The sequence below is a fragment of the Paramisgurnus dabryanus genome, chromosome 21 (assembly GCF_030506205.2).
Source record: "Paramisgurnus dabryanus chromosome 21, PD_genome_1.1, whole genome shotgun sequence".
NCBI classification, from domain to species: domain Eukaryota; kingdom Metazoa; phylum Chordata; class Actinopteri; order Cypriniformes; family Cobitidae; genus Paramisgurnus; species Paramisgurnus dabryanus.
The window spans coordinates 30,112,003-30,127,524 of record NC_133357.1 but is presented as its reverse complement, the minus strand read 5'-3'; the positions used below and the strand labels follow the sequence as shown (position 1 = coordinate 30,127,524).

Genomic DNA, 15,522 nt, shown 5'->3' with positions numbered 1-15,522 from the left:
AATTTTTCAGTCAAGGGCGTGGGGTGAGACAGGGCTGAAACTTGAGTCCAACTCTGTTTAACTTGTATATTAATGAGTTAGCAGTGTTACTGGAACACTCCAGCACACCCGGTCTCATCCTAAACAACTCAGAGATTAAAGCTCTTCTGTATGCAGATGATCTGGTGCTATTGTCAGACATTGCACAAGGTTTACAGCAACACCTGGACCTGCTGGAGAAATACTGTCAAAACTGGGCCCTGACGGTCAATCTGAAAAAAAAACTAAAATTATGATTTTCCAGAAAAAAGCAAGACTACAGGATAACAGATACACATTTACTCTAGGAAACACTGCACTAGAACACACCTTACACTACGACTATCTTGGGTTAAAAATCAGCGCATCAGGCGGTTTTGGTCTCGCGGTAAATGCACTTAAAGAGAAAGCTAGACGAGCATTCTATGCCATCAAAGGCAAATTTAAACAAACAGACATTCCTGCTACAGTTTGGTGTAAAATATTTGATAGTGTAATAATGCCCATAGCTCTGTACGGTTGTGAGGTTTGGGGTCCACAATGCCTAACAGATTACTCCAAATGGGACAAACATCCAATGGAATCCCTGCATGCTGAATTCTGTAGAAATATTTTAAGAGTTCAGAGAAGAACACCTACTAATGCATGCAGGGCTGAATTAGTCAGATATCCCCTAATAATACACATCCAAAAACGCTCCCTTAAATTCTGGTCACACTTAAACTCAAGTCCCCCGAACACACTTCAATATGAAGCCCTTAAAAATTAAGAGAAGAGACCTAAAACCAGTCCCATCTATCAACTGGCTCTAAAACTTCAGACCAGCACTAATGAACGCAAACAAACCACAATAAACCAAATCATTAAAGAAAGTCAAACTTTATATTTGGATCATTGGGATAATGAAAGTAAAAACCAAAGTAAACTAGAATGTTATCGGGCACTAAACAGAAAATACAGTCTGTCAGAATATCTCTCCACAGTTAGAGATGTAAAGCAGAGACGAATCCTCACTAAATACAGACTCAGTGATCACAGTCTGGCAATAGAGAAAGGCCGACATAGACAAACATGGCTCCCAAAAGAAGAGCGAATCTGTGTCCATTGTGACAGTGGTGAGATCGAGACAGAGACACACTTTCTCCTTTACTGTGGTAAATATAAAGAGCTTAGAGAAAAACACTTTGACAAAATCTCAAAGCTCATAGCAGAGTTTCATAACTCTTCAGACTCAGATCAAATGAAGATGTTACTGGGGGAAGACAGACACCCATCAGTTGCTGCTAAATTCATTTATCAGTTACACACCATCAGAAATATTCTACAGCCCTGATCTTGTACAGTACTTTTATTTTACCTCATATGTGCCTCCATAAATGTACATTTGTATACTTCAAATGTTTATATTTCAAAGTCTATATTGTAAATATCCTCTATTCTATTTTATTTGCAGTAGTACTTCATCCATTACCCAGCACCTTAGCTTAATTGCACCTTAATGTTTGTTAATATTGTGTTATTGTATGTTTCTTGTTTTATGTATAATGCTTTGGCAATATTGTAAGTGACACAATCATGCCAATAAAGTTCTTTAAATTGAAATTAAATTGAAAAATTGAGAGAGAGAGAGAGAGAGAGGGAGAGAGAGAGAGAGAGAGAGAGAGAGAGAGAGAGAGAGAGAGAGAGAGAGAGAGAGAGAGAAAACCAGTTTCAGGAAAACTTATCCACCTTTTTTTTGACATGTGGGCGCTGCCATCTCAGAGCTCTTTTGTTTAAGACTTTAGGTGAGCAACTAAAGCTAACAGTTGCCGTATCGCGTGTGACATGGGTGTGCTGTTTTGTGGATTGTTAATGTTTATGATGAAATCTAGGAGGACGCACAAACTCAGTAAATCTAAAAAACACCAGAGGTGAATGTGCATGTGGCCTATGTTTCTATCATAGAAACAGCCAATAAACAATAAATATAATGATTCTTTAAAAACATCAAATATATGCTGATAAAAATATGCTGATTAAGCTGGTTTATTAATTCCTATTATATATTATTACCAAAGAACTACTTTTGGTGCTATAGACCGTTTCAGCAGTAACAACATAAACAAGCGGCTGTCGCGGTCCGCACGTAACTTCCGGTAAACTCCGCTAAGAATAAATAACAACAAAGTTCTTTAAACATAGTTTATTTATATTACAAGCAAAAAAACAACACATTGATTACCTAGGAAACCAAAACATTTGTTATTTTCGACGAGGTATTCATTCAAGAGATCAGTTTAGTAACTAGTCAGACCATTAAAAAAACAAAACCGGAAGTAAGGTTTGGATCCAGACGTGTATCACGTGCGTCCGATGAAACCGTCTATATAGCACCGTTTGATTTTAGAGTGTACAAAAATGTTTTTTTTTTTTCAAAACAGATTGCAGTACAGAATATATACAACATAAATTGCTTATTAGTTAAGGTTTATTATAATTCTTAATGTTTTGCACATATTTTTGTTATGTTTTAAATAAAAAGTTACCAGAGCTGTGTCCAAATCTGCTCCCTATCCACTATATACTGTAGTGCACTATATCGGGTGTCAGCCATTTTAAAGTGGTGTCTGAAACCTGAGTGAACAACTTCATTTCCTACATTCGTTCACTACTTTTTACCCACAATGCACTCTGATTTTGAAGGTACATTCGATGTACACTACTCACTCATATTTCCCATGATACAACAGGAGATGAACGCGTAACTGGATGCACCTAAAGGATGCTGACAGTAAACACCCAAAAATATACGTTTATACACTTTTGTTAGTTCTTGCTGTCAGTTATTTTCTAACTTTTAAAAATAAACTAATTCAAAATAATTGAATATATATATATATTTTATTTAAACTATGATGCACATTTTTATCAAACAATAAATAAAAAACAATAAATAGTAAATAGCAGTTGTTCTGTTCTCTTTATTTTCAACTAATAAAATAAACATGACCAATGATGTGACAAACAGTAAGAAAGTACACTTTATCGTTTCACAGTACAATCAATAAAGTCACACAAGTGTAAGGATTTATGACGAATATCTGTGACCGCTCTCTGACACATGGTATTTATGTCAGTGTCCAAAATCGCTCACTCAATTTTGTTCATTTCTTTCCCACATAGTGGACTCAATTGTCATTCCCTAGGGCAGTGTTTTCCAATCCTGGTCCTCGAGTACCCCCTCCCAGAAAGTTTTAGATGTCTCCTTATTTAAAACTCCTGATTCAACTCATCAGCCTTCTTCCAGAATGGTAAACATGTCTCCCTAACAAGCTGATGAGTTAAGTCAGGTCTGTTAAATAACCAGACATCTAAAACTTTCTGGGAGGGGGTACTCGAGGACCGATTGGGAAACACTGCCCTAGAGAATATTGAATGAGTGAACGAAGCAGCGGTTTCAGACACTGTCATGTCTACCTCTAGTGCATATGAAGTGATTTAATATAATATAATACATTCATGCATGTTTAACACAAACAAAAATATAAGTAAATAAATGTAATGAATGTTTATTGTGGTTTGTACTTGAATGAGAAAGATACTGCTGCTGATGTTAGGATAAAGCACCACATTCACAGGAAAAGGTTGATGAGAGGCCATAGAAATTCAAACATTATAAGAGTCAAATAAAAAATGCAGTGTATAAAACCTCACTCCAGGGGGACACTTGAGAAATTTTAAACTTAATCATGAAAAAGGTAAAAACATAAGTTCTTGGTCTATTTTACATACAAACATTCAACCGACTTTCCCACTGTACACATACTGGTGAGCCTCTGTGGCATAATCCAGAGAATACTTTCTGCTAAAGATGTCATGAATGCTTGGATTCAGGTCTTCCTTATCAAACACAAAGTCTTGACAAAAATTCAGATGGGATTTCTACCAAACCACCGCACCACCGTCCACATTTACACACTAAACACGCTTGTCGTCATTCAGTACGTTGATCATAAAATTAAAGGCAAAATATATGCATGTTTCGTAGTTTTTAATAAAAGCATTTAGTTCGATATGGCATTAAATTCACCCTAAGAAAGTGTCAAACTAGTTAGAAGACTCACCATCTGTATCTGTATCCTCTTCACTTTTTTTGTCATCAACCTTTTTTTAGTGTCACCAATCTATGAATGCTGACATTATATTTTTACAAGAGACACATTTTAAAAACGACTTTCATTCCAAATTAAGAGTCAGGTGGATAGGCCAGTCTTTTTCCTCTTCCTTTTCATCTAAGGTCAGGGGCACTTCTATTTTAATAAATAAAGGGGGTTCCTTTTAAACATAGGTCTACAACTATAGATAAAGAGGGATGTTTTATCATAGTTGCGGGAGAAATATTTTCCATGCTGATAACTTTTGTTAATATTTACGGACCAAATTTTGGTGATCCATGCTTTTTTCAAAAAGTATTTTCCCATGTTCCCGATATTTCACATACTAATCTAATTATAGAGGGAGACTTCAATTTTGTTTTAGAATCATATTTAGACAGATCATCTGCTCAGCTTGCTCCCCCTTCCAAAACTAGGGATTTCCTTAATATGCAGTGTTGGGGGTAACGCATTACAAGTAACGTGCATTACGTAATAATATTACTTTTCTAAAGTAACGAGTAAAGTAGCACATTACTTTATAAATGTACACATTAATATTTGAGTTACTTTTTAAAAAAAGTAATGCAAGTTACTTTTCAGTTTAATTCATTCAATTTAAAAATAAAATAATGGACTGAATTAAATTGAACATATTAACGTAGAATTACGCACTCTGTGCGAATGAGCGGAAACAGTTTGAGTCAGAAACGATGATGGCAGGCCTTAGTTTGACATTTTTTTGCAATCATAAAAAACACCTGCAAGGCCTGAAAGAGATCAAGTCAGCCAAGTAAGAAAAAGTAACGCAAAAGTAACGCAAGCATTACTTTCCATGAAAAGTAACCAAGTAACGCAATAAGATACTTTTTTGGGGAGTAACTTAAAATTGTAATGCATTACTTTTAAAAGTAACTTTCCCCAACACTGTTAATATGTATATTAAAAACAAATGTTGGTGATGTATGGATGCTAGGTAACCCAACAGGGAGAGACTACTCCTTCCACTCACAGGTTCATAACATATATAGCGTATAGATTATTTTCTGGTCGACTCAAAGTTAATTCCCTTAACTTCAACATCTCATCAATACTAACACACAGTGTTTGGAATAACGCCGTTTAAAATAACGGCGTTACGTAACGACGTTCATTTTTCAGTAACGGGCTAATCTAATTAATTACTTTTCCCGCCGTTACAACGCCGTTAACGTTACCGGACGTTAAATGCGGTGCGTTACTATGCACTGACTTGATAAACTGTGTGATGCAAACGCAACCCTGGCTCACATAGCTAGTGAGGAGGTAGGTTAATAACGAGATAAGCGATTATGATTGGCTAAGGCAGAGTAATGTGTTTCATGGTAGCCAATCAGAGCCAGTGTTGTTATACATATGCCAGCGCACGCGCCTGCGGCGACACACACACACAGGGCGAATTCCAATCGAAAGTGATGATCACTATGCCCTATTCCCTTCGAAGATCAAATCTCTTGATGTATAAACTCTAGAGAAAGTTGCGCAATGTTGTCTCATAGTGTGGCTAATTAAAATACACTTGGTGATAAAATACAGCGTCTTTTTATGTTTATTTGGATTTTACATCCCCTTCACAAAGTGCCCTTCAAAGGCGCACAAACGGCATTTGGAATTTACCCACACACACGCAACAGCTAAACAGAGATTCGCGGCAGCAGAAGAGATATGGCGAGTCAGGAGGAGCAATGCGATGAAAAGTTGGCATAAATGTGCATGTAATGTGTACATTATGTCCGGGAGCGAAGACTTTGTCGACATCCGTTGTAAGCAACTCTAATTTAATGAATCATATTGTTAAACTGTTTACTTTTTTAATGAAGAAAACGAAATACAGCAGCCTATGTCTTCCAGACTATTTATTTCAGGTTGTTAGTTTGATTTATTTAATTTGCTACAGTTATTGCAAACACACTTTACTGTATATTATTTAACTGTTTACTTTTGAAGAAAATACCTGAAGTACAGAATGTCTACCAGACCAGTTGTCTGACATTTGGAGTTTGATTTATTTAATTAAGAATACGACTACAGAGCAAACACACTTTTTGTTGTTTAAAAGTTAACTTTTTGTGAACAAAACACTTGGAAGTACAGGTTGTTTACTTGACCAGTTGTCTCAGGTTGAGAGAGTTTGATTTAATTTAGTTTGCTGAAGTTATATGGTGTAACTTGTTTACTTTTCTTACAAAGATAATACTTGAAGTGTAGGATAAAACTCTTGCTGTCTGTTGACGTGCAATAAATATGGAAAGTTATGTATGAACACGTGTCTGTTCTACTCATTTCAACTGACATGTGAAAACTGCTAAAAAAATATACAAATTCTTTGACATATAGCAACTTTTTTTTAACCGTAACGCAAATAGTTACTTTCCCTGGTAACGAGTTACTTTTATTATAGAGTAATTCAGTTACTAACCCAGTTACTTTTTGGAACAAGTAGTGAGTAACTATAAACTAATTTTTAAGTAACGTTCCCAACACTGCTAACACAGCACATATTAACAAGACTGTTTGACTGTTGTCCATAAACACATGAAAATAAAATGACAAACAATGCAATACCCTTCACATACGCACAAACATGCACACGTTAGATGATTGTTTGTTAAGTAGTAGAATGAATGTAAATTCCCTTACACATACACATGTGCCACACAAATGTGGAAATGTGTCATTTGTGTGTAAACACAAATAAAATGAAAAAAATACATAAATATTTTTGTCCAAGGTGTGCGTGCGTGCGTGCTTGTAAGCATTTTGTTTTGTTTTGTCGTTTAAATACTTCAAACATGTTTTTTCCTGGAATCAAATAAGCATTGATGCATTCAGTGCAGATTCATCATCTTGCTTTTTTAAACCAAATTCCAAAACTTATGACTCTGGACCCTTGTGTGTCTTGTTTGAAGGCTGTTTAGTACAGCAGAGAGACACAGAGGAGTCAGTATAAATCCTGAATCCAGCACACAGAGGTTCTGTGAATGTGAAGTTAAATGTGTGTAAGTGTGTGAGCTTCTTCGAGACGCTGTAGAAAGAAAGAGTGCCGGCCGGACAGTCCAGATACACTCCCACTCTTTTAGAAGCGGTTAAAGGAGAGTCGACATCAATTCTGTTTTTATTGTGCCAAACAGTGAATCTGTAATCGGAGCAGTCAAGACTCCAGGACTTTTCATTGAACCCAAATCTACATCCATCTTCTGCTCCTCTCCGGCTTATTTCTTTATCCATCACTGATATAACAGCACCTCTACAGCTGCTCCATTCAACCTCCCAATAACAGCGTTCAGTCAGAATCTCTTTACACATAACCTGAGGCCAATAATCAAATCTCTCTGGATGATCGGGATATGACTCTCGCTCCTTTTCCAAACGGGTCACCTTCCTGTTTTCCTCAGACAGACGGAGATGAGGATTTACTGTGTTTGGATCCAGTGTGAGATCACAAGCATCTGCTCAAAAAAATAAATTAGAGAAGACATTTACAACACAAAAATGGCCAACACAAAATGGCCTTTTCCCCCTGAAACCAAGGATCTATAATATGTAATCCTTACAGCGGGTGCATCCCAATTCAGGGTCTGGATCCTTTTAAGGCCGCGGACTTTGAATGCAACACAGCAAACTGAAATGAGACAGTCTAGCCTACAGGGGGAGTTGCGTCACTTGCTGTTCCCTCCCACTACGCTTTTCAGCGGGACACAACAGCTGAGACCTATCAGACTACATATGGAATAAAAATACATATGGAGGCATATTTTTTATTTTAGAAAATATAACACATCGATGCAGATAAAACTATCCAACAGTATGTATAATTCACCAACCTTAAAAAATATACAAAACGCAACATGCACAATATTGCAGCAATAATATTAATTCACATCACTAAAACATAATTTATAATAATAAAACAGTGACAAGGACCTTTAATTTGCCAAATAAACACTTTTATTTAACTTCAGTTTTGAATGTTTAATTCAAAATACCCAAGAGTCAGACATCACAGGCACGCATTGAATCTTGGGAAATTGTGAAGGATACATCTATGGATCCTTGTGGGTAAAAGAGCCACATTTGGAGGCTTGTATGTGAAGGAGCCTTCGAATTGGGACAGCCTTCATCGCGGCCCGGTGATGTCATTTGCCTTCAGCCCCTGAATTGGGATGCACCAAGCCTTGGCTATCCCAAGATGCAATGCGCGCCGGTGACGTCTGGGTATTTTGAAATAAACATTCAAAACTGAAGTTAAATAAAAGTGTATATTTTGCAAATTAAAAGTCCTTGTGACTGCTTAACTATTATAAATGATGTTGAAGTAATGTAAATTCATATCATTAAAGTGACGCAATTCCCCAGGCTAGACCGTCTCATTTCAGTTCGCTTTGTGGCCTTAAGAGTCTGCGCCTTCAAATATCGAGCCTTACCTTCAAAGTCCGCAGCCCCTGAATTGGGATGCACCCCTTGTATCTGTCTGTGTAACACTTACACTTGCGTAGTCCTGCTGTGATCATGATCTCTCCTGCATGAGGCACACTATAAAACAAATTTTTTTATTGAAAAATAAATCCATCAAATGTATATATATATATATGTGTGTGTGTGTGTGTGTGTGAATGTGTGTACCTGGTAATTATCACGTTGTGGGGACCAATTGTCCCCACAAAGATAGGAATACCAGTGTTTTTGTGACCTTGTGGGGACATTTTGATGTCCCCATGAGGAAACAAGCTTATAAATCAAACAAGATGATGTTTATTGAAAATCTAAGGTACAAGAAAGGTTTCTGTGATGGTTGGGGTTAGGGAATGGGGCAGGTAAGGGGAATAGAATATACAGTTTGTACAGTATAAAATGCATTACGTCTATGGAATGTCCCCACAAAACATGGAAACCAGAATGTGTGTGTGTGTGTGTGTGTGTGTGTGTGTGTGTGTGTGTGTGTGCGTGCGTGCGTGCATGTGTGTGTGTGCGTGCGTGTGTTAGGGTGACCACCTGCTAATAAGCCCAAGGGGGGACAAGGGGTATGTTTCTAAGGGACAATGTGGGACACTCCCTGACGCGGCGGTGCCCAGATGAGATAGTGGTTTACCCATTTCTAGCACATACCACCTTACATGGTATAATAATAATGCCCTATTCCGCTAAACATGTGTAACTGCTGATGTATGCTCATGAATAGGCCAACTAATGTGTATTTTTTCTAAATAAACATTCATAATATTTTGAACATTCAATTGACAGATGCACTTCCACTTACGATTTACTTTCGCTATTTAATTTTATTTATTTTTCATTACAATTTATTCACTTTAAATTATAATATAAAATTATAGGATTAACAGGAAATGTAGTTGCTCAACACCACAGGAACAGTTAAAAAGTCTTAACTCACAACTCCAGAGGTTCAAAGAACGAGAAGGGGGTGGAAGGATGGTGAACTTGCATGTTATCAAAGGCAGGCGGAGAAAAAAAACTGTTCTGGGGACACCTTAAGGAATTTCAGCCACAAATATTTCTTTTCCCAGTCTTTCTTGTACCCATGGCCGTAGCCAGGGTTCAGGCCCGGATTGGCCATAGGGAGAACCGGGATGATTCCCGGTGGTCCGGTCTGTTTTTTGGCCACGAGGGCTGGTGTTGTCACGTCACCGGGATGAAGGTTGCTGTCAGGCTGCCAGCACTCACAGGAGCCCCATTCACGTACAGTCTTTGCGGGTGAGAGTTGTCCCCGCCGCTTTATGCCCAAGTTGATTGTGTCCCAAATCCCGACCACTTATTGGAAGAATTCTTGCATTAGGGTCATTAACATCTAAAACGCATGGAAAATGCAGGACGTGCCACTTTCTTCTGCTTTTCAAAGCGCTCACTTGTGAACACGAGTTTTGTTTCAGACGCATCTATATTTGAGTGCGCTTGCCGGCCGCGTGTCTATATTTAAAATAAACTTGAGCGTGTCTTGATATGAACGGCCTCTAAAAGGAAAGGATTTACAAATCGTATTTTTTATATCCAAGTCATAGATGTAACAATGAATCCTTTATGAATAGTCATTATTCATCGTTTATTGCAAGAGGAACAAAAATCGATTTGATGCAAAACTCATCAGTTTATTGGAAAAAATGTAAGTTTCAAAAGTATGTTCCATGATGTTTTCTTTATTTAACACAAGGTAGGCTTACCTTGGCCTACGTTATTTGGCAATAGACATGATCTAAGTACTAAAAAAAGTTACAGATTTTTTCCATTTGTTTCCAATGCATACTTGATAAATCGTGCTTGTGTATTGTATATCAGGGGTTTCCAAACGTTATCAGGTAATCTCAAGACCCACCATTTTTTAGAAATAGAAATATAGGGGAAAACACAAACACGTTTGTTTCCTTTAGTTTCTGAACAAGTTTACTTGAGTAATATTAAAATGTCTTATGGCAGGGCTGCACGATTATGGCAAAATTATAATTGTTTAGGCTACTGCATTTGCAATGAATAGGAAATTATATATTTGAAATATACAATGAATTGCAAGGCTGCAGAGAACAGTGCACTACTGCAGACTTATACTACTGAGGGTGTAATGATATTATTTTAAAAGTCAGTCGTGAACTAAAGTGTGCCGGTCTAAGGCATGAAACTTCAGGGCTGAAAATGAGTCCCACTCCGGCCCTGCCAGGGTTTGACAATTAGTGAGGTCCAGGGCCAGGGTGTTAAGAGTTAAAAAATGCTATCCTAGGAGAAAAATGTGAACTAAAATAAAGGTTAAGTACACTTACTAAATCTAAATGTACTAATTTGTGCACTTATTTTGTAGTTAATATATCAAACATTTGTCTTTAGTACTTCATCTAAGTGTACTTAACTGTGCTATTTTGAGACACTTATTTTAAAACACTAGAAATCTATTTACTGGTATTGTATACTTTTTTTTAGGTGCATTGAAGTACCAAAGTAGAACCATACACCTTTTATTAGTATATTTGTAGTGCTTAACTTTTACAAAATACTTTCAAGTATAATTTTTTTTAATTTTCTTAAGTAGGCTATTCTGTTTTAATCTTTTTGCCATTTTACACTTAAATACACACTCTTTAGTCTTTCTATACATTTTGAGGGTGGACATTGTTATATTATCCGTTATTTATTATATCACTAACTCTTTACTGTTAGGGTGGATAATTAATTTATTTTCATGAAACAATGCTTGTTATAGCATTATATTAATCGTTTTAATAAGCAACATTATATAAACAAGAACTTTGTTTAGTGCTCTTATAAATGTTTTTAGCATGACTTTGTAAAATGCTAACTCCTAAACTGAATAAAATAACATAGCCATCTTTATAATGCTTACATATTTGACATATTTCACTGCTCTACATCTTTGTACCAGTGTTTTTTTTCTACAGATTTTAAGTGTTAAAAGCATTTATTACATACATAATCATGATGATTATTGCGTGTGTCTTACCGAATGTATTATCATGTCAGCAATAACCTGACCACGCTTAATGATGCTTGCTGAATGACGGCATTTGATCACTGTTTAGGTGCTGGTCACCCTGTGTTGCCAGATATTAGTACAAAACACACAAAATGGGTCATAAAGAAAATATAAGTTAAGACTTTGTCTTTCAGCAATAAATCAGAGACATCGCTAACCAGGCTCGGACTGGTAATCTGTACAACCGGGCAAATGCCCGGTGGGCCGGTCGACATGTGGGCCGGTGGCCTCTGAGATTTTTTTTTTATGCCAAAATGTTCAAGTTATTTACTTTCGGCCCGTCATTTATAAATGCAGTTGCATTTGGCTTGGAGGGCGGGTGATAGGGAAATATTTTCGGCTTCTTCATGACAGGTTCAGTGTGTGTTACATCGCGCCCCATGCCCCACCCCTCAAATGGATTTGTCCAAGAAGCCGCTGGGTTTATGGGGAAATACACAGTCATGATAGCACATCATTTAGCCTTGCACTTAAGAATTATAATTATGGACAACAGAGGCTCCAAAAAGAAGAAGGGGAGCGGAGAAGATCCGCGAGAAAAAGTCGCTTACCAATCTCATAGTCGAATCGTCGCAGATGTGTTATGAAATGAGGATCATTCAATTTTGGCCGTATATGGGTGCACACATTATCTGATTTCACATATAACAGCTTTCTCACAATATATAAATATACTGCATATTATGAAAATGCTGCAAATAATATGTGAAGTAGCAGCTTTCAATAAATATTTTTAAAATGAGTTAATAAATCCAACCCCTGTGACAGGGCTTCACGTCCATAAGAGGTCTCTATCTTAATAAAGCCTTGCTTCTTTGTTTCGACATTTAAAAGACAAAGCTGGCAAATTAAACTATGACTTTCGTTCTTTTAAAAATTTCTATATTTTATTTTATTTATAAATCACTTTGGGTTATCTGATTTAACTATTTGGCCTGTGTTTTGTTTCCGTGCACTTGAGGCATTTTGCATATTTGTTCTGCACTTTGTTACTTCTGACCTTATTTTATTTAAAAAAAATTATTTATTATAAACGTAAATTCCGATCTTATTTAAGTATGTAAATTTTGGATAGCTTTTCGTTGTATCGATGTTGCGCTATTGCGTGCTGGCCATGCTTGCGCATGTAATTTAGCCGAACGGGTTAGGTGCTCTGCGTCTCATATTTAGGAGTTCATCAAACTAAACATTAAAAAACGGATATTTTTCGACGAGTATAAGTTTTTAAAATGTATTTAAAACAGAGTGGTTATATTGTCTATCTTAAAGTTAAACTACAAAACAGGTAAGCCGTTTTTTTTATTTCGGTGATGAAACGGAAACTAGTATCTGGACCGAACCTATTTCTGCCTGACACGAATGTCTTTCTTGTGATTTAATATTATGGTCAGTCGGTGTTCACTTTCAAATGATAGCAAAGAGATTCCTGAAATAAATAATATCATCAGGTCTTTCTGTATCTAAAGTGAATACAGAGATGATCAAAGTCAAAGCAAGCAAGCAGGTATTTCTGTGCTAAATAATAACGCGTAGTGTCTATAAAATCATTAATTTCAGTGTTTTTCTTGTTATAAATTAAAGTTTAATGAATTGTATATAAAGATAAGTTTTTATCATTTACAGTCACAATCAAAAATTATTTGTCATTTGTCGGGTTTTTTTGGTCATGACTGCTTTGACGCGCTATATCTCCAAATTAAATAAAAACACTTAATTGTTGCCGGAGTTTCCAAGGCAGGATCACCTTTGTTATTTTTTTAGTTATCAAAATGTATTTTTGTGTGATGTTCTGTAGATCGTGGCTTTAAAATGTTATGAGGAATAATTAAACAAATGTTGCCTTACATTTTACCTTAAAAAAAATATATATATAAATGCATCGTCAGTTTTGTCTTCGTTTATTACTTGAAAGACAGTTTTGGTCACTTTATCAGACAGTTGTTTATGTGTGCTGTTTGTGAAAGAAAATAAAAGTTACCAATTTGTACCTGGTCTGGCCCCCTCCCAACCCATGCACACAAACATAGATGATTCGACTATCGGTCGACCATGGAAAGATTCGAAAATTCTGATTCGAATATGAAAATCCTTAGTCGAGGACACCCCTAAGAGATGGTAATCTTTTAATCTGCAAGAGAGAAATAGAAAGAGAGGCACTAACTGCTTCTGCTGTATCTAATATAAAGTGAAGAAAGCTACATAAACCATTATAACACCGGTCACATTTATAATCTATAGACCTATTTATAATCTATAGACCTGCACTGTCTATCATTAATATACTTTACATATTATTGTATTCAATAGAGTTTGATAAAAGGGGTCATCTACACAAGTATTGCTTCATATTACAGTGCAAAAATAGTAAAAGTGTTTTTGTGGTGCTTTGACAAACAGTGTCAGCTTTGTTCATGGCAAAGAGAGTTTGAGGTGGTTGAATTGTAACTATACTGTGAAATTAATATAAATGTTCAATAAATCAAAGCATTGGGTTGGGGGGGGGATTTTGGTATCGGTGGGCTTGTGTGTGGAGTGGGGGGGGGTCATCGGTCCAGTGGTGGGCCGTTCCACGAAAAATTGCCAGGGCCGAATTTTGTTCCCAGTCCGACCCTGTCGCTAACACTAACCAGCAAATTATCACTTTATACATTTCCCAAATTGTCACATTAATTGCTAAACACATTAAACACTACGTCTAAAGAGGATTTTTCACAATGGGATCTGGCAACACTGGGAATGCTGCGTGGTAATTTGATGCCAATATTATTGAAAATGGACAGACTAAAAGTCACAAATAGATATTACAACTTGTAAACACAAAACGTATTCTACAAATAGATTAAAAATCCACAAACACAGTCCTCGTGATCCGCAAATGTAACACAAGATCTACGAATCGTCTTTGTGATCCACAAATATAAAGCATGATTTACAAAAAGAAATCAGTGACTACTTGAAAACCAGAATTTGAATGAATGTAAAGTGACTTCTTTGCAGATGAATATCATTTTCTATTTGTAGATTGTGTCACATTTGTTTTCAGAATTCTGACACTATTGTTTCGCTTTTGTGACAAAATAATGCCATAATCGTTGAAAATGAAGAGACTACAATTTGTAAACACGAAACAAATCTGCAAATAGGTTCCAAATCTGCAAACAAACTCCTCATGATCCGCAAATGTAAAACGAGATCTACAAATATATAAAAATCCACGAACAGACTCTTCATGACATACAAATATAAAATGCGATTTACAAATAGATTTAAAATCCGCAAACCAACTCTTTATGATTCACAAATAGAAATCATCGACTTGTACTTGACAAACAGAATTTAAATGAATGCAAAGTGAGTTGTCTGCGCATGAGGGTCATTATTTGTTTGTAGATTGTGTTGCATTTGTTTTCAGAATTTTGACACAACTGTTTCGCTGTTTTCCATTAAAAAAATCTACAAATGCCCTAATCATATTTTGCAAACAAACACAGTCTAACTTGTATTTTCCAACCATTGTAAAAAGACATTCTTACACATTCTGTGCAAAGTTCAGCATGCAAGTGTTGAATCTGTGTTTGCAGATCACAGGGCATTCACGAATCCTTCTGCACAAGTCTACAGATCTTTTTGGCACTATCTTTCCGCAGAGTTTTTCACTACGATCCATGCGTGTAGTCAGCCAATCAGGGGTATTGCTTCAAAGTGATGCCACGCCTCCTCAATAAGCTCTTTTCAAAATAAAAGCTGGGCTCACTGCCATTTACCGTTGCCGGTGTTACAGCGCTGAAAGGCGGCCAGACCGCGTTATCGATATTATATTAATGATATTAAAGCATT

General features: G+C 36.4%; 1 protein-coding gene across 2 annotated transcripts in view; it reads right to left on the bottom strand.

The window, feature by feature from the left end:
• Positions 1-15,522, bottom strand: part of LOC135772947 (protein NLRC3-like) — a 121,898-nt gene that overhangs the window by 30,192 nt on the left and 76,184 nt on the right. The window contains exons 8-9 of one of the 2 annotated variants that reach the window (XM_065286542.2): positions 8,677-8,723; positions 6,681-7,639 (exon numbers count right to left, since the gene is read on the bottom strand). The exons of the other annotated variant lie outside the window; for it this stretch is intronic. Of the exons in view, the coding sequence (XP_065142614.1) occupies positions 7,065-7,639; positions 8,677-8,723 (622 nt within the window). The 3' untranslated portion in view covers positions 6,681-7,064. Of the gene's footprint in view, positions 1-6,680; positions 7,640-8,676; positions 8,724-15,522 lie in introns of those variants that run through there. 2 annotated transcript variants of the gene reach the window in all.